Genomic DNA, 17,861 nt, shown 5'->3' with positions numbered 1-17,861 from the left:
ACATTCGGCGTCGCGTCACGTTACCCTGAATTTCCATCGACGTCTTTCACCCCTTTATCAACCCGTTCCCTCCACCGTTCATTAGCCGAGCCTGTATAATTTTAGCGGGTTTCCAAGGATGGTTAATAAATAGCGTTCGTTCACCCGGGTGGTTTCTACATTTCTTTCTCCCTTACATTAAGCATGCCAATGATAGATTCAAGCAAAGGTAGGAGTTCAACCGGCTAGGAGTTTCCTTCCTCATGATCATACCCTACTAATTTAATTCAACATATATTGGATCTTGCAATTTGCATCATTGGTTTCCATCCATATAACAGGAATTAATAACAGTTGACGAAACGGCCTCCACCATTGGCGTTAGATATACCGAATGAATGCGATCGATCATTCACGCATCCTGGCCTTTTCCGAGCGAACTACGTACGTTTGTTTTCATCTGTGAGTAACCACAAAGGCGTGCTTATATTCCCAGTACTGTATCAGTTGGAGTTTATCGAATCGGAAGCGTCCAGTTTTGTACCACTGATTATTTTCTTGCGAAGCGTGCTGATCAATTCCAGACATAAAAACCGACACCGAGTGGATAGCCCAATTAAATCTATCGCAACATCATGAAGGCTTAAAAAACTTACTTTGTAGTTGATTCTCGACGTGGTGCAGTGACTCCTAGAGATAGTCTGACGTGACAAAACTACCGTTTTGTCTCCACGTGGTGTACGATAGAAGCCGCCATTGAAGTACATTATAAGCTGAAAGACATTCATGTACTTCCTCGGTAGTTTAGTGGTCAGTATCTCCATTAACCAAGTAGAATAACGATTCCCCACATGAGAAGACAAGACACATAACATGACATGAAAATGCATACAATTGCCAGAAACAGAGTATAAAATTACCATGATTACCCTACATTCCACTTAAAATTAAACAATCGGAACGACAGTTTATCGTCCATCATCCATATTCCTGTACACCTTTGAAACTAAAGAAGTTTCCCTTCGACCGCGCGTGAGTTCCCCACATTCTGTTCCGATATCAAGGATAATAAGGTAATAAGTAAATGGTTATACCACTTGCATTAACGGCGCTCGGTGCAGCATTCGGCATAGTACGTGCTCGATAAAGGTGCGTCGACTCCGCTTATCAATCGATTTCTGTTCCAGGTACCAAGTTCGTGGCACTGCTCGCGTGCTGTCTCCTGGTCGGCCAAGCTCCAGACTCCTAATTCCGGCTGAAAGCCACGACGAAGTCAGTTTCTCGGAGAGTTAGCCGGAAGTCCCGGGGAAAAAGGGAAAGAGATAGGACAGTTTATAGAGGGCGAGTCGGCACGAGGGACCGAGGAAGCGGGGTACGCAGTCGCTCCCATCCCGACCGACGAGATTGCCAAAGGAATTACCATCGGGGAATAATCAGCCCTTTATTACTCGCTCCCGGTAATTCCATCGGCTCCGCATTCCCACGCCGATCGACTGGTATTTGTTCGGAATTACGTAGGCCAATGACGATATCAATCACGTTTTATTGCACGCTACAGACCCATCGGAACGAGCAGCCTGTGAGCGTCACCAGCTCGCTCTTCCGAAAGCTCCGAATGGCCGCTCCGAACCGTTGGATCTCTCAGTTCTCGCATCCTCGACCTCGGATGATATAATTCCTTTCGCGACCCCCCAGGAGACCTCGGCGAAGGCTGAACCTTCACGGGGAGTCCGATTGAACCCGATGAACCGTTCCTGGAGTTGAATCTCAAGATGGAAAGTGTCCAGGAACGTTGCATCGAGGTGGAATCTCTCGGTGCTCGTCGACGAGATGTCTAAGACTTTTGTACCCATTCCCCGCTTGCTTTCCGAATCAAATGCGCAACATTCGCCATAACAAGAGATTCTATTCCTCGGGCTATTCCGCATTAAACACGGACGGAGATACCGAGCGGTTAAATAGGGCCAAATGTGCGGATTTAAGGTGATATGAAAGCATGAATGCAGAGAACGCAGTAAAAGCGTGCATAAAAGATCGAAGACCTTGCAGATGGCAAAAAGTGACCGATGGTTCTGTCCTCTCCCCACAGGTCGAGCTGCGTCTCAATAAATGTAATCAAAGTCGATCTCAGTGCGAAGGGTGGGCAGAACCGTAATCGAGTGCTTTCTGGCTCAGCAGCCCCGAAATCGAGGAGGCCCGTTCCTCGGAGACCAGACCCTCGTCTATAAATGTACAAACGCCACTCGATCTCGCATCCGGGATTTCTTTACGGACTCGTTAGGGCCCTAAGGTGTCGTATAGGTGCGGGTCACGTAGACCAGGGGTCGGATCCGGAATTCACCGAGCTTAGTAACGTACAGGGAAGAACCGCTGTCATTTCCCCGGGTAAAAGAAACGCGCCGAGCATGCGAAAGAGGCAAGACGACACCCTGGTGAGCAGCTCGACGCCCTGATTGAATTCCACGGGCGGTTCCTTTGATATACCGGTTTACGTAGACATTGCCGATAAGCTGCAGAATGCAGACACTCGAGGACCTGCGGAACTTCCCTTCCGTTAATAAATTAATTTATTTACCGATTTTCTTTAGCTCCCTCGCCGATAGGCAAACCACTTTCATGCCTTGCTATCATCTTATCCCTGGACTTTTCCTGGACATACTCAACGATCAGGCCTATGAACTGCAGAAGTACCTGCAACATACGTTAACGTTAGCCCGCGCAAGTGTCGGTAATATGTTCAATTATCAGGTGCAAGTTGTCGAAGCGATTCGCTGTTACAATTGTTGCGTTCCATTCCAGAGGCTGCGCTGAGCGTAACTGCGTACTTAGCAATTGTTCACCGATTAAAGGACACCTTTAATTCTGCCCGCCTTTCGACTAGAGGGTAATAATTCCTTGCACGCAGAAATGGAAGAGATAATTAACGAGCAATACTAGATGAATACCGTGTTGTCGGGCTCCGTTTAATCTACGTGGGGATCGCTAAAACTTAACCGCTTGATATAAACCGAGCTTTCGCGCAAGATGGTGCAACATTCCGGTGGATAACGTCATACTGCGTGTACATAATAGATATCTGTGACGTTTATCATTCCCTCCTTCGTTTCCGACGCGTTAAAGGAGTACAGGAAAAATCCTCCACAGGGAATCCTTTATCTGGAGCATTTTTCGCTCCCCTAGTCAATCTGCACGATTAAACTCCCTATTTTCCGGGGTTAACGAGACTTTTAACCGCGGATTAAGGCGTTACGTTGGCCTATCGAACGGCTTGGATAGATATTCGATATTTCGTTCGTCCCGATCAAATATAAGTCGAATGTAGGGAAATAATAATATGGACAATCAAAGGGTCATTTCAAGCCAGTTGATAAAGATAACGCCTAGGTGGAGATTCACTCAAGTTGGGATAGAGATTGTTTCTAACTCTGCGATCATATCAGCTTGTCGATAATGTCGAGACAATTGGGCATTTCTTGGGCCCACCTTATCGAAGTCAAAATCAGAATCTCAAGGCATCCTTTCGCAACATCATTTTCGGTTCATCATTAGCAGTTCACCGCAGCCTAATTAAATTCATTTGAAATTGTTAAAAGGTTCCGCAAAAATTGCAATACACTCATGAACCATCTATCAGGCTGAGGAATAAGTTCCTGTCGATTTAATTACGTTAAGTTATGTCAAAAACGGCGGAAACTTATTCCTCAGTCTAATATTTCACCGAAAAGGATCTTGTACACTGTTAAAAAAAAGTTCATACACTTTTTTTTTAGCAGTGTACGTTTACAATAACCATTAAATGGATCCTCGTACAATAAAGGGATAAAAAAAAATGGAGTCGGACCTCGGCGCCCCCGCGAATGGACTAATGGACATAATTGCTATTTCAGCCGTACGTAATTGCATTCCGAACATTTAAATAAATGAAATAAGCGAGATACTCGAGATACTGCAGCGCCATCTACATTAATTTCCTGGTACCGATTTTCCCTTCATTTACGCAAGCCGATCCGTAATGGAGGATCACTTCAATGTCCATTTCAGTCCATTTCAGTCCATTTAATAGAGCGAGGGGTATTGAAAGCGGCCACAGTAATATTAAAAAAATAATAACGTATACGCATTAGTCGATAATTTAGACATCCGGCGAAATTGTGCTTCATTTACCCGGCCGATAATCGGTTTACGATAAGCTCCTCTATTCGGAAAATTAAAGCGCTATTCAGGGGAGAGGCGAGTTGTATAAACCCAGACGACTAATCATCCTCAAAAGCCATGTCAATGTTGATCGCATTAAGGTGAAGTGAAACCCCCTTCGAATCAGTCGATTCTAATACACATTTTTTTTAAGGGTATTGGACCAAAATGTCCGAAACTTCGTCACATGACTCCTGATCATCTAAGAATTGTCCCGACACATTGAAAATTAATGGCGCAGCTCTGATATTTCGGATCGTCTTTGGTCGGCAACGTAGGCATTTAGAAGAATATCTTTTACCGACGTCGAGAGCAAATCTAGGGGTTCTCTTCACCTTAAATTAATAAGACGAAACCTCGAAATAATTTTCCGAGAATCGACGAAGAAGGGATTACACGACGAAGACGTTCCTTCGTTTACGGGCTCGATAACAATGTATCTATAGGTAAATAGTTAAATTAATAGATAGATAGATAGGCAGACAGCGATATCACTTTATCGTGAGTGTTAGGCCGTTGTGAAAATTGTCTAATAGGTTTACAATTCGTTGGATCGGCTCTCTTGGATCCCCCGTTGATTCATTCGCGAGTCCGCGTGTACATGAGAGGAAGCTGAGTATGCGAGATAAGCGTAAATGCGTGTAAATGGATCGATTTCTAGCTATTTATATAATTATAATATGTTAAACGAGATAAAGAGACGACACTACTACGCAGTAAGTTATACTCGAATCGGCACTACGAAGGGAAGAGTACCTACCCACTGAACACCGAACATAACAGTTGTGTAACATGGAGCTAACGGGTTACATAACATGTTACCTTACCGAGTAGGAGATAATAACTAACATCTAACTTCCATGTTACTTTTATGCTACATAACGTGTTAGTTTCGAAAACGTAACATTTACCTAACAGTTATATAACAGTGTTCACTGGGTATGTTTGGCTGTCACACGCTGTAAATATCGTTACACACAATCCCACTCGAGCTGCTGCGGTTTGATGGATATTCATCAACTATCACTATCTACCCAGGAGAAATCACTTTCGATGGCACTGGCTCCAGTGGGGAGCGAACCTAAAGGAATTGAACCAATAAAATAGTTGACGGTTATTAACCGACAGGCTGGCCAGTGCCATTTGAAAGCGACTTCTTTATTTAGTTATCGGCAGATTGCCAGAAAGCCTGGGACGTCGACTCAGCAGCAAGTTCCTCAACCCAGTGCGAAGAGAACTCGGTCCACATTGAACATTGTGAGAGGCCTTTAGGTTTTTCACCTAGCACCCAGGGCGAAGTTAACCTCTCTCATCCCGAGGTTCAAAAGTATCCGTAAAAATATCGCAGTCGTCTTCCGAGCGATCACCAAACCGCAAAAGAAATCGCTTGCCATGCCGACTGCGATATCCGCCAACCGGCGGACGTATTTTCTTATTCTGTTTTGAGGCTCTTGCCCGATCGTCTCACGAGTTACCGAACTATAATGCAACTGTCATTAACTGTACTAATAAAAAGGAAAAGAACCGAAATCTTAACGTACAGATCCACACCAACAAAACATAGAGCTTGGTTATTTCTCCCCTCCGTTTGATACCACTAGAACCTCTATACCTCCTAAAGCTAAATTTTCCCTTTTCCAGACTTTTTATCAGTTACATTAAAGGGATCCAATGCAAATAACATACAAAATAAATTGACCGTATTTGAAACATCACCCCGCCAAAAAATTATTACACATACGATTGCTTCGATGGTTCAGCATTACAACATGAGCGAATAAAAGGATAAATCTTGCCCAGATACATTACATTAATCCGTTAGTGACCCGCGAGCTTATAATACTCAACTTCGTTCAAAGATCGAAAATCGTTAAAAGACATCATAAAAAATGGCAATATTCTGTCTTATATTTACGCTCTATTAGAGGTTACGGATGCTTCGTTACAGGGCATGGTCGGTTTTCCTTGTTATTCTTCTTTTGTCCCGCCTGTATCCTGGCATATAAATAATTAAATATGACGCCGAATCAAACAATGATTCGATAGTTGTATCATTACGTGTGTATCCACAAATAGAGATGAGTTGGGAGATTGCACATGGCGAGAGTCGCGCGATCGTATTCTGTGCTGCCCCCTGGCAGGGAATACTGATAACTAACGTACTTGCCACCTGATGCTCCCCAATGGCGGCCCCATTAAAAAATCCCCATCTCCGCTCCCAACTCATATCTATGATTACAAACTTCATTTAACATATTTTAAATTCTCTTATCAACGAGTCCAGTAAGATCTGCGGAGATGAACTACCCATGATGACACGAGAAAAAAAAAATGGATTCTGTAGCGATCCACCTAAACCTGGAAAGGGGCACAAAAGAACAGGCGAAACGGGACATTGAAAAAAATCCAGGAAGTCTGAGATTAGACAGCGAATAAGTTACTAAAAGTCAAGAGTATTAATGGTAGATCGATCTCGTTAAATTTAGTGAACTGGTATTTTTCATATCACTAAGTACCGCATGTGACCAACCGCGTCATATCCACCGCGAAGTGGCACTACCTGGCAGTCTACATCGGAACCCGGCACCAAAGTGCATGTACTCGCCACATCCCGCGACCAGCCAGCGGCGCTCCTCCACCTCCGGGAGAAGGCGAGGCGGCGACTCCGCGCAGTCCGCGCAGTCGCGCAGTCGCGCTCCGGACCCAGAAAAGGGACGGAGAAGAGCGATCACGAGGGATCGCTGCGAATAGCTGAGAGTTCGCGGCCGCGATGTTCTTTCTGCAGAGGTCCATAATGTGAGTAGAAAATAAAATTCAAGTCGTCCGAAGGACCCGTCCGATTCCCGGGTCAGGGAATAGGAAGGGTCTCTGTCAGTAGTCGCGGTCGGTCCGGTGCGGCCATCCGAGGCCCTCCGCCCCTAGGGGGAGGAAACGACCACCGTAGAAAATTCCCTAGTGGCGCGAGGCGTCTTCCTGGAGCGTCTTTTACCGCCGCAATGCGTCGGGCTCGAATAAGGGATCGATACCGTCGCCACGCACCGGTCGCTGCCAGGAAGGAACGCTGGAGTTCCGGGTCTCGCCTTGCTTTAGTGCTTTTTTTTTTAATTCACAAGACCGATGGAAAAATTCAAGCGACCTAAGCGAAGTGAAATATTAAAAAATGCATATCTCTGTATTAAATCGGGCAACAGGTTTCGTTCGTAGCTTAAAAAACGCAGAGAGATCGTCCAATCTCGATGGCCTTGTTGAAGTTGACTTTACTCATTCAAGAGGTTCAGAAAACGACATTTATTGTCCAATTTGACGCGCCAGGCTGAACATCACAGATAATGACTAGGTCTGAGTTAGCGCCTCTATATGTATATTTGGTGCAAAACTCTACCGAGTTTCTTAATTTGTTCACCCCCCCTTTGGCGCAACCAAATCTTCGCAATTTCGGCTAAATCACCGTTCGTCGATTCGCCGTAAAATAAAAAACCCATTGTAAATTTGCAAACAATGCGTACTAAATGACTCTCGAATATCAAATTTATAAAAAGAAATTCCTTCTTTCAATCGTTCGGAGCCGCGCAAAGTATTATACTTTTCCACCTATCTACCGGCCTTTCAAGGTTTACCTTGGTCCTGCACACTACTTCCGGAACAATTAGTCCCAGCAATTGTCGTCATGCAACAATTAAGCCGCATTTTGTCCCGGTGACAGGACGACGCGACGCCTTGCCGGAAATTCAATGTTCAGCTTGCCTGCGAAACAATTGGAGACCATGATCCATGAATGGAAGGCGCCCTCTAAACGCGTAGTGTCGCTTTTAATGGCAAATTCAGATGGTAGATGATATAATGGACCAACATTCCACCATGTAGCCAAAGTAATGTTCTACATGGGCAGGGGGCAAGAAGGCAACATGTCGTAAAGGCCGATCGTGATTAACGCACCTGTGCTTACGGGTTAATTATAGTCTTTTGGCGTTCCGAAAGGTGACTACCCTTGATCGCGCCCACCTCTTGGCCCGAATTTCGTCTATTATCGTAGCGCATTGTCAATGTGTGTCAAAAGGAATCATCTTTGATGTATGACAAGGTGCAACTAGGGCAATCTAGTAGGAAGAGTGTCGAAAGTTGTACCCGGTTGATAACTAAGTACTGGTAGGTGCAGCAGATGCACTTGGGACGTGCGTGTCGAAATGCTCGGACCAAGGTTCTAGGTTTATAATTATGCACCCAGGGGAGTAATGCACTTGGACGCATCGATGTAATCCCTCTGGCCCAGTTTTGTGACCCTTCGCACAGCGTGGCGCAAGATAAAGCTAACGAAACCTTTAAATAGACCTTTCCCCACGTGCCAAACCTGCTGAGCGTTTCCTGATGACTTTCTTCCCAACGAGATCTGTTCGCTAAACCAGCCAAGCAAAGATCATTTTCGAGAGAGCGAGCGCAAGATACCCTAAACCTATTTGCGAATGCGTAATTGCAGTGCATTGTAATGGACCGTCATTGGACACAGCATAAAGTGGTTTGCGACACTTTGCAAGGACCTCCTAAGCATTACAATGCTAAAAAACGATCACTCAAGAGATCCAAGGTCCCCTTCTTCGAAATTTCAAAATGAACATCGGAGCGCTACCTTCGCGTAACTCAGTCACTTTTTCGAACTTGGCTTTGAGCCATTTAAATAATAATAGCGTGCCCGGATCTTGTTTCTTGACATTGCGTAAATCGAGGAATAAGGAGAATCCAAGCCCCGTTTTTCTCGAAACTAGTAATAAGTATTTCTTTTAATTATCCTAAATTCCAGATCATGCGGCAGAAATGGCACAGGAGCATGGGCACGGGTGCTCCCTCCTACGCACCCTGCCGTCAAGGATATCCAACAAAGGGACATCCACGAAATGTCCGGAGACGTCGTCCCCAGGAACATGATCAAAGGCATCGGACATCTACGTGACCCACGACTGAACAAGGTGCGCCAATAACGAACAATATCAAGAGCCGCGAAAGCGTCTCGCAGCTAGTACACAACAAAATGACATATAACATTATGTTGAAATATTTAATTTCTGCGCGCATTTTTATATTTGAAAAAGTGCGCAATACTTATGCATCAACCCAATACAATAGTCGAGGCAGGAGATCACAATGGACAAATATTTTCACTTTCTTCAGGGACTAGCTTTTACTTTAGAAGAGAGAATAACCCTCGGGATCCACGGCCTTCAACCACCACGATTTAAAACCCAAGAGGAACAATTGGCCCTCTGCAAAGCCTCCGTCATGAAGTACACGGAAGATCTGAACCGATATCTTTATCTGGTGGAACTCCAGGTTGGCGTTGCTTCCCGACTTCCCCGCAAAACCTTAAGACCGGAACTAAAAGGCGGTATTTTCCTTCCGTTAAGGTGATATGAAAGAGGCAGCCCTATACATATCTGAGAAGTCAAATCGTTGGGGAAAGTATTCCCCGAATTGGGGGTACCGATTCGTTTCAAACTCCACCACGGGAATAACGTGTCTCAGCGCCTCTCATATCATCTTAAGACAGACTAGAATCATTTCGGGTGTGCAATACGACTATTTCCGGCCTAACTAATGATCCGACGAGCCTAATAAACCATCTAATTTGCAGGAACGAAACGAACGGCTGTTCTTCCGTCTGCTGAGCGAGAACATCGAGCAAATGATGCCCATTGTCTACACCCCGACGGTGGGACTTGCCTGCCAGAAGTTTGGAGTTATCTACCGGAGGCCACGTGGTCTGTTCATCACCATCTACGACAAGGGTCACATTTCCGAGATCCTGAACAACTGGTAAATGTCCAGCTACAAGAGAAGGGAACCGCCCTAACTAATTCTCCATCTCGGTTTTGCATCTAATTAAGGCCAGAGCAAGCAGTGCGAGCGATTTGCGTGACCGATGGCGAGCGAATTCTGGGCCTCGGGGACCTTGGAGCTTGCGGAATGGGAATTCCCGTAGGAAAGCTCGCCTTATACACTGCCCTGGCAGGGATCAAGCCCCATCAATGTCTGCCGATTACTATAGACGTAGGTACGAACAATGAACAGCTGAGAAACGACCCTCATTACATTGGCCTGAACAAGCCCAGAAGCCAAGGCGCCGAATACGACGAGCTGATCGACGAGTTCATGGCCGCCTGTGTCCGGAAGTACGGACAAAATGTATTAATCCAGGTGAGACTTCCTAACGAGAATGTCGATTAAGACTCGGTAACTCCTTCTTAGAAGGTTATCGTCCTAATTTGATGAAGTGCACGTTGTGCTATGCCGTGATGCTGTAGAGTGGTCTTGGTGGGTTTTCAGTTCGAGGACTTCGGGAACCACAACGCGTTCCGCTTCCTCGACAAGTACCGAGACAAGTACTGTACATTCAACGACGACATCCAAGGCACAGCCGCGGTCGCCGTGGCTGGGATCCTGGCGTCCAAGAGGATCACCAAGAGGAAAATGTCGGACAACAAGTTCGTCTTCCTCGGCGCGGGTGAGGTTCGTATATCTAGAACACTAGGTCCAATTTAGGAGCTGATCCTAAAACCCGAATTAGACGACGTAACACGTGGGTGTTAAGTCAAGCCTCAATTGCTTCAGGCGGCGATTGGAATAGCGGACCTTTGCGTAAAAGCCATGGAAGCCGATGGCTGTACGGAGAAGCAGGCAAGGGACAACATCTGGATGATGGACATTGACGGACTCCTGGTGAAGGAACGGCCAGAGGGCAATCTGGAGGGCCACAAAGTCTGGTACGCAAAAGACTACAAGGTCATGAAGAAGCTCATAGACGTCGTCAAAGAAGTGAAACCCACCGTGCTGATTGGTAAGTTCCCCTCAGCATGGGCGACACTTAGTGATCTCCTTCTAAAGTCGAGGTGCCCATCAACAGGCGCATCGGCAGCGGCAGGTGCCTTCACCTCGGAGGTCCTCGCAGAAATGGCCAAGAACAACGAGAGGCCGCTAATCTTCGCGTTAAGTAATCCTACAAGCAAAGCCGAATGTACTGCCCAACAGGCTTACGACCACACGGATGTACGTCACGACCATTTGCATACAAAAGATCTACCCACGTATACAATCCGCCTTGCGGAGAAAAAAATATCTCGTTAATTCCAAGAATAATTATTCAACACTGAAATAAATGTTGCATCCAATTTATTGGAGTTTCAGTGAAATCCTTTGAATTAACAAGATATTTCTTGGGTTCGATGACGTTTCCTTTATCTCGGTGTGGTATCGCGTGGTAATTTTTCTCATCCTACAGGGTAGATGTGTGTTCTCATCGGGGTCGCCGTTCGGTGAAGTCGTTTACAAAGGTAAAACCTACAAACCGGGACAGGGCAACAATGCCTACATATTCCCAGGTATCGCACTTGGTGTCATCGCCACCGGATGTCACCACATCACGGAGGAGCTGTTCCTAATCTCGGCGCAAGCGGTCGCCGATCACGTCACCGACGAAGACCTTAATCGTGGCAGTCTTTACCCTCCCCTGGACATCATTAAAGAATGCTCGATTGAAATAGCCGTCAGAATCGCCAATTATGCGTATAGAAAAGGCACGTAGATCGAGCCTTAAGGTGAAGTGAAACCCCCTTCAAATCAGTCGATTCGAATACAACACTTTTTTTTTTTAATCTCTCGACGTGTTTCACTTCACCTTAAGTAATAAGTACTGGATAAGAACTGGTTGTCGGTAAGATCGAGCCGTTAGGTCTAACGCCGTTTCGTTCCGTTTTTTCCCTACAGGTGGCTTGGCGAGCGAGTATCCAGAGCCCAGGGACAAACGTTCCTTTATCGCTAGCAAAATGTACGATGCCAATTATGACAGCCCACTGCCAAATCTCTACCAATGGCCGGGAGACTCGGCTAAGCCGCGCACTCTTCCTGAGAAGTAAGTACACTTTAAATAAATAACAATATTCATATAGACGTCAAAGAATTCAGAAGTCCCATAGAAGCCTAGATACTATGCCGATGCTCTATGCCGAGGCTTCTAAATTCTTTGTAGATGTATCCAAGTAGACGTAACAAGCATCTTGTACTCGGATGTGCTCTATACATATCAAGCGTATGCAAATCCAGTATTATATATATTATTTATAATTATTTGTAGTAAGCATTCCTCTTCTCTACTATGGCTTAATTACACCGTGCTTACCAGCTTGGCGCACATTTTAATAACGATACGTTATCGTTTAATTTATCCACTCCTCTTACGTTCTTTTTAAGGTGAAGTGAATCAAATCGGTCGATTCGAAGACAACACTTTTTTTTCAGCGAGAGCAAATCTCTCGACGGGTTTCACTTCGCCTTAATCAACCCAAGTTTCTACTTTTCCCATCTCGGAGGCTCAAGCTTAACTAATATGTTTTCAGAGAATGTGTAGATATCCTTCACGATTTGAAACAACTGTAGTGACTTTACGAGGACTGGGAATTAGTAGGATAATTATTACAATTACGGTAACGAAAGGAAAAGCGACAAGAAAACGTGGTATTATCCGTTCTTCTCGTTTGGAGAATGAATGAAAGAAAAAGAAAGAAAAATATTGCTTTATGGTCGAGAGACGGTCATAGCGCGGCAAGAGCACTTTTCAATATACGTCCCTATATTTTTTGAACTCGTCAGAACCGATATATACATATTATATATAAACTTAAAGTAGATTTTAGTCGAGATCTTTTTCGTGGAAAAGTCTCGCCACTCTGTGATGGAACGATTAAATTGTATTTATTTTAGTATACTAACGTTCGCTTGGAACGCGATTTAACGAAGCCAGTTAATGTTTATATCGGGTTTCCAATTAACTTGGCCATCTTTTTCGTTTCGTCAGAACCCTACAAGGCATTTCGTCTTGACTCCTAATCATTTTGATTTGATTTTACAAGAGAGATCCACGTAACTGCATGTGCCATAAAAGCTGTGTAAACATATTTATGTTGAATGGAAATTTACAAGGAAGATATCCCAGGCCCAAAAGCTTCATAATTCATTTACGATTAATTGATCGATTAAACAGCATGCGAGTGCCCCTTGAATATTTTACTGCATGGCTGTCACTTATATATAAACTAGCGTTACTTGTCACTAATCGTGTTCTTCTCCCGACAGATTATGACGTGTTGGCGAGTCTAAAGACAAGAAGACCACGTTGACTCATACAAAAGCATTGTAGATTACTCTCGAAGAGACGAAACATCTTGCAAAGATAAAAAGAAAAAAGAAAAAAATAAGAGAGCAAAGAAACGTACATGGCTACGCCTTATGTTAAATGTACTCATGTATTGCCAATTAAGTATTATCATGATGCAGTGATATTTTTACTTATTTATCATTTATTTATCAAAAACACAATAAGTCCACAGCCTTGGAATGATTACGATAAGCAATGGGCAGCTAAATATGTGTCCTTAAACTGCCATTTTCTTTTCTTTAGCTTTTGGACAGTCCGGTGTCAAAACGTAACGACGAAACAATTTTTTAATGTACCAAATGATGGCCTCGTTATTTTAGTTTAATCCCATTAGTCCCATGCAGTAGTGGATTATTTAAATGAGAATTCGAAAATAATATCTGTCGGCAGCTAGGCATATAATGGTTAAGCTAATTCATTTGATTAGAACCGAGGCCCTTGTATGACCCTCCAATATGTACCTCTTCGTTTCTTGTATTAATTATAATTAACCACTCGATACAAGAATCGTACCCCCTGTGAAAGTTCCTGAGTATCACAGCCAGGCATACGTTGTTCGGACAGTAATGCACGACATTCGAGACATCATTTTAGAGCTATGGCCGTATTGTACATTGATTGCACCGTTGCAAGAGAGTTGGGTGAATATTTAAAAAATAAAGGAAAACTGCTTAACGGCACTTTCCGATAATCAGCATTAAGATCGAGTGCAATTTATATTCGGTTAAAAGCGCAGCGTCATTGCATTTCATGTTTCTTATTATTTTTAAAAGTGTGCAATATTGTAACAGTATTTTTTTTTTCTTTTGTACGTATTTGCGAAGTACGCAGTATTATGTGGGAATAAATATGTAGACGCAGGTGTATCGTCTGTCATTTTAAAGCGGAACCTTCGATAACGCATGGTTCTTAGCTAGGATGTCACGTGGAATGTTATTTGAATTGTCAAATTAACTTGTATTACTGCCATTACCACGAAAGTATACTGTACTCATTCTCTGGTGCAATGCAATGCGTGCGTACATGAAACATTGTGAATCGGAACATGCGTAACTAAGAAGAAAACCGAAATGTATCTAGTTGCAATTAGTAATGTAGAATTTGTTGCTGGTTTTTTAAATTACGTTAACCAGGAGTGAAATAAACACTAAATCCCGAGGATTATGTCGATGCGTAACTCGTATCTTATTCTGTTTACATGTCGACCACGAACCACTAGTTGAGGTTATGGTATCGTTCCGCCATCACCTACAACTTGCGAGGTAAAACGGAAGTAAGAGAATGTACTAATGATCATTTAGTTTTAATAAACGATGCTCTATGGACAATACGTCCAATTATATTTATAAATATGAAAACACTTGAATCCTCGTTCACTCCACTGACACTGAACGCTGTCGTGTCGAAAAACGATCACGATTTATATATTCCACAACCGTAGCCTTCAAGGGGTACGGTAAAATTCAACTCTGCTTAAGATGTAAAGTAGTAAATGTCTCTCACCTTTGACACAATGCCACTTATAATTACTAATATATCCTGGAATCGTAAGATCATGCGGCGAGTAGTTAACCCTAGGACCAACTGCCCTGTACTCAGTTTCGTTCCATCTTGTACAGATTATTACAGTTGAAAAGAGAAACAGACCAGAGATATCTTTTAAGCACTGTCGTATGCATCATTATTTGGATCATAATCTGGATCGTCGTCGTCGTCGTCGTCTAATTCCAAATCATCCAAATTTTGAAATAAACTTTCATCAACCTTCACCGTATCTCCTGAAGTAGGGAGAAAAATTATTACCTAATAAAAATGGAATGGAAATTGTTAAGTAACAAGCGGAGAATCTTGTTACCATCATCCAAGAACTTAAGGTCAGACTGATCCAACGTTTTATCGGTCATGAACAATTCCCTTCCTGTTAACTTTTTCCCTTCTCTATCGGCCATCTCCCGTCGCTTTGTATATCCCATTTCTTCATCAAATTTCTCTTTCCAACTAAGAAACGTCTCCACCGTGACCCTTGTTCCTTCAAATCGCTTCTATAATGAACGTAACACTATGAACCCATTCAACTATTTGATACAACTTAAAAAATAAATAATGATACACAGAGATAAATATGGATTATCCGTACTCTTTCCGCCTCCTCTTCTTCCTGCAATTTTTGAGCCGCACTCTCTTCTCTATGTATTTTGGCTTTATCCCACTGAACGTTCAACCATTCCTGTGCTGCGCTTACTAACGTAAATACCATAACCATTCCAAGATTTTCCTCCATTTGAAGCGCTAGGTGCTCCTTCAATTTTTCCGCATCTTTCTCATCAAAATTCTCTCGCTCTTCAATGGATATAATTAACGGTTCATCAGGATACTTAGGCATATACGTAAACTCTAATCGACATGCTAATCCATTTCTGGTATCCGGTTCATATTCCTCCGTTTTTATGGGCACAGCGAATTTATGAAAAGGATCAGTCGCCAAAACTACGAATTAAACAAAAAGCCCTTATAAATTGCACATATGGATGCAATTCAGAAAGATGTAATACGTTTTTAACAAGATGTTTTAATTTTCCTCGAGGTTTGACCCTACTATGGTAATAGGGAAGATCGAGGTTAAGTCGCAGTATTTATATGAACGTCATACCTTCCAATTCTCCGCAGTAAATCGAATCCAGCGCTTCTATCTCATTAATCTGTTCCTCTTTGTAATCCATCTTATCTAATGCAATAACGAAACAAATAACTAGAGGATTTAAATAAAACCGGATAAGGTTAGTTTGTTGGGTACCGCTTATGGCTGAGTCCTCACTGCGCAGTGCGCAGACTCCTCAGAGCTCGCAAGAACTTCAGAGACGCTAACCTCAAGAGGTAATGTTCTCTGGTTAAGAAATTGTAAATAAAATCAAAAACGTCTTCATCCGTTTCGTCATAAGAAGATATGTTAATACATCCTCGATCTAATCTATGTTTCCCTCACCTATGGGCAGTTTTTAGGTAAAGTTCGATTAAATAAAGGTAAACGATGGAATTTGGCTGGTTAATCTAAACGGCGGTTACTGGGAATTAACCTGCCGTTAAAATGTGGAACGTGCAGCTCGTAACCGAGGATTAACTTTTTAACCGGACATTGCCTGTTACACTTGCTTAAAAAATAGGAAATAATACGTTTCAAATATTCAAGTTTATCGGCAATTGTTAAGTGAATAATAGAAAAGAAAAATGAGTCGCAGAGATGTGACGTCAACATGCGACGAATTGGCAGCAGGTCCGTCAAAGCAGCCAAGAATTGAAACTGAATCGTCATTTAATAGTAAGTCCTACGACAGATCCATAAATAAAAAAAACCCAAGAAAATGAGAAATTAATTGCTGACAATTTTCAGGTGCCTTCAGTAATTTGAAAACCTCTGAATTCTTTAAGGATTTTCCAGAGTGTTCTAAAGACGAGTCATGTATCGGACCTAAAAGCGGACCAAAGTTAAACACACTCCTAGTCAACCCGAAACAGGTGTGGTATTAAACTGGGTATTTGCATGTTATATTCCTCATATTGAAGAAGTGAGATTTGAAAATATTTACTTAAAATTGTAGCATGTTATTGAATATTTCTCTTTTATGTCGTCAGAAAGGAAACCCATTACTGAAATTCATTACCAATGTTCCCTGGGAGTTTTCCGATGTCGTTCCTGATTATGTCATGGGGCGAACCATGTGCGCCCTCTTCTTGTCTCTACGTTATCATCAACTGAATCCAGATTATATCCACGATCGACTGAAGCTCCTGGGAAATGCATTCACTCTGCGCGTTCTCGTAGTGCAAGTTACTGTCAAATTGTATTACGTTTATTCCACATTGAATAAGTGAGAGATATTAAGTAGCTTGAATTTCCAGATAGATATTGCCGAGCCTCATCACGCATTAAAGCATCTCACCAGGATCTGCATTCTTGCGGACCTGACTTTAATGTTGGCCTGGGATGCTGAAGATGCTGGGAAAATTATCGAAACTTATAAGATCTACGAAAACAAACCACCTGACACGCTCATGAAGCGCGTAGATAAAATACCGCAAGAAAGGGTTAGTTCTACCAAATGGAAGAATTCTTTAAATCTGCTCGACTAGATTCAAAGCCCAGCCAATTATATTCATTATTTCAGATAATAAGCGCTTTGACCACAATGAGACCGATCAACAAAACCGATGCCATGACTCTCTTGTCAACTTTTGGATCATTAGCTGGGATCGTTAAGGCACCGTTGAGTGCTTTAAGACTTTGTCCTGGTTTCGGTGCTCACAAAGCCGAATACTTGTACAAAACATTGCACGAGCCGTTTCTAAAGAAAACAGAGACGGAGAAGAAAAAAGATAAACCATCGACAAGCACTGAATCCTGATATTAGAGACCTAAGCAACAACCATCATACAAATCATCATACAAGTGTCGACACTGTACATAATAAAAGTTTTTATTTTTCCAGCCACT

At 43.1% G+C, this 17,861-nt stretch overlaps 4 protein-coding genes across 14 annotated transcripts in view; 2 read left to right on the top strand and 2 right to left on the bottom strand.

Moving 5' to 3' along the window:
* Nucleotides 1–6,251, bottom strand: part of LOC105704387 — a 142,201-nt gene extending 135,950 nt beyond the window's left edge. For 3 of the 8 annotated variants that reach the window (XM_023432695.1, XM_012433567.1, XM_012433572.1), the window contains exons 1-3: nt 6,089–6,245; nt 2,555–2,670; nt 1,074–1,234 (exon numbers count right to left, since the gene is read on the bottom strand). In XM_023432695.1, the coding sequence (XP_023288463.1) occupies nt 1,074–1,110 (37 nt within the window). In that variant the 5' untranslated portion in view covers nt 1,111–1,234; nt 2,555–2,670; nt 6,089–6,245. Of the gene's footprint in view, nt 1–635; nt 798–1,073; nt 1,235–2,554; nt 2,671–5,914; nt 6,044–6,088 lie in introns of those variants that run through there. The other 5 variants (XM_023432686.1, XM_023432690.1, XM_023432692.1 and 2 more) reach the window with 5 other exon arrangements.
* Nucleotides 6,252–6,849: 598 nt separating this feature from the next.
* Nucleotides 6,850–14,549, top strand: LOC105704376 (NADP-dependent malic enzyme). Of its 3 annotated transcripts, XR_001104441.2 has the most exons (12): nt 6,944–6,969; nt 8,969–9,134; nt 9,337–9,495; nt 9,797–9,978; nt 10,050–10,359; nt 10,489–10,671; nt 10,774–10,999; nt 11,066–11,208; nt 11,441–11,735; nt 11,926–12,070; nt 12,555–12,669; nt 13,291–14,549. XR_001104441.2 is itself a non-coding variant. In XM_012433535.1 (11 exons), exons 1-11 carry the CDS (start codon nt 6,944–6,946, stop codon nt 12,592–12,594), a joined length of 1,875 nt encoding a protein of 624 aa, XP_012288958.1. In that variant the 5' UTR covers nt 6,850–6,943; the 3' UTR covers nt 12,595–14,549. The 3 variants fall into 3 exon arrangements, 2 of the variants coding, with proteins under 2 accessions (XP_012288958.1, XP_012288959.1); XM_012433535.1 differs by having other exon boundaries at nt 6,850–6,969; nt 12,555–14,549; XM_012433536.2 differs by lacking the exon at nt 12,555–12,669.
* Nucleotides 14,550–14,659: 110 nt separating this feature from the next.
* Nucleotides 14,660–16,191, bottom strand: LOC105704378 (RWD domain-containing protein 1). Its single transcript, XM_012433539.2, has 4 exons — nt 16,023–16,191; nt 15,510–15,859; nt 15,228–15,414; nt 14,660–15,150 (listed from the first exon to the last, which is right to left on the bottom strand). The coding sequence occupies exons 1-4, from the start codon at nt 16,090–16,092 to the stop codon at nt 15,032–15,034; spliced, it is 726 nt and encodes a 241-aa protein (XP_012288962.1). The 5' UTR covers nt 16,093–16,191; the 3' UTR covers nt 14,660–15,031.
* On the top strand, nt 16,171–17,855 carry LOC105704377 (DNA excision repair protein ERCC-1). 2 transcript variants are annotated; one of them, XM_012433537.2, is made up of 6 exons: nt 16,171–16,246; nt 16,366–16,688; nt 16,761–16,885; nt 17,003–17,197; nt 17,270–17,455; nt 17,536–17,855. In XM_012433537.2, exons 2-6 carry the CDS (start codon nt 16,598–16,600, stop codon nt 17,770–17,772), a joined length of 834 nt encoding a protein of 277 aa, XP_012288960.1. In that variant the 5' UTR covers nt 16,171–16,246; nt 16,366–16,597; the 3' UTR covers nt 17,773–17,855. The 2 variants fall into 2 exon arrangements, with proteins under 2 accessions (XP_012288960.1, XP_012288961.1); XM_012433538.2 differs by having other exon boundaries at nt 16,213–16,246; nt 16,373–16,688.
* The last annotated feature ends 6 nt before the right edge of the window (nt 17,856–17,861 follow it).

Source organism: Orussus abietinus, unplaced genomic scaffold (assembly GCF_000612105.2).
Source record: "Orussus abietinus isolate OABI.00-Male unplaced genomic scaffold, Oabi_2.0 scaffold40, whole genome shotgun sequence".
In the NCBI taxonomy this organism is placed as follows: domain Eukaryota; kingdom Metazoa; phylum Arthropoda; class Insecta; order Hymenoptera; family Orussidae; genus Orussus; species Orussus abietinus.
The sequence above is the reverse complement of the archived record's forward strand: the minus strand, read 5'-3'. Positions and strand labels throughout refer to the sequence as shown.

Excerpts from the sequence above, each read along its gene's own strand:
- LOC105704378 (XM_012433539.2), bottom strand. The coding sequence starts at position 16,092 with ATGGATTACAAAGAGGAACAGATTAATGAGATAGAAGCGCTGGATTCG. Across the intron at positions 15,860-16,022 it reads TTACTGCGGAGAATTGGAAG|TTTTGGCGACTGATCCTTTT; the intron begins GTATGACGTTCA and ends TTTAATTCGTAG. Across the intron at positions 15,151-15,227 it reads CCTTAAGTTCTTGGATGATG|GAGATACGGTGAAGGTTGAT; the intron begins GTAACAAGATTC and ends TCCCTACTTCAG.
- LOC105704376 (XM_012433535.1), top strand. The coding sequence starts at position 6,944 with ATGTTCTTTCTGCAGAGGTCCATAAT. Across the intron at positions 9,135-9,336 it reads GTGACCCACGACTGAACAAG|GGACTAGCTTTTACTTTAGA; the intron begins GTGCGCCAATAA and ends CACTTTCTTCAG. Across the intron at positions 10,360-10,488 it reads GACAAAATGTATTAATCCAG|TTCGAGGACTTCGGGAACCA; the intron begins GTGAGACTTCCT and ends GTGGGTTTTCAG.
- LOC105704377 (XM_012433537.2), top strand. The coding sequence starts at position 16,598 with ATGAGTCGCAGAGATGTGACGTCAACATGCGACGAATTGGCAGCAGGT. Across the intron at positions 16,689-16,760 it reads AACTGAATCGTCATTTAATA|GTGCCTTCAGTAATTTGAAA; the intron begins GTAAGTCCTACG and ends GACAATTTTCAG. Across the intron at positions 16,886-17,002 it reads TCCTAGTCAACCCGAAACAG|AAAGGAAACCCATTACTGAA; the intron begins GTGTGGTATTAA and ends TTATGTCGTCAG.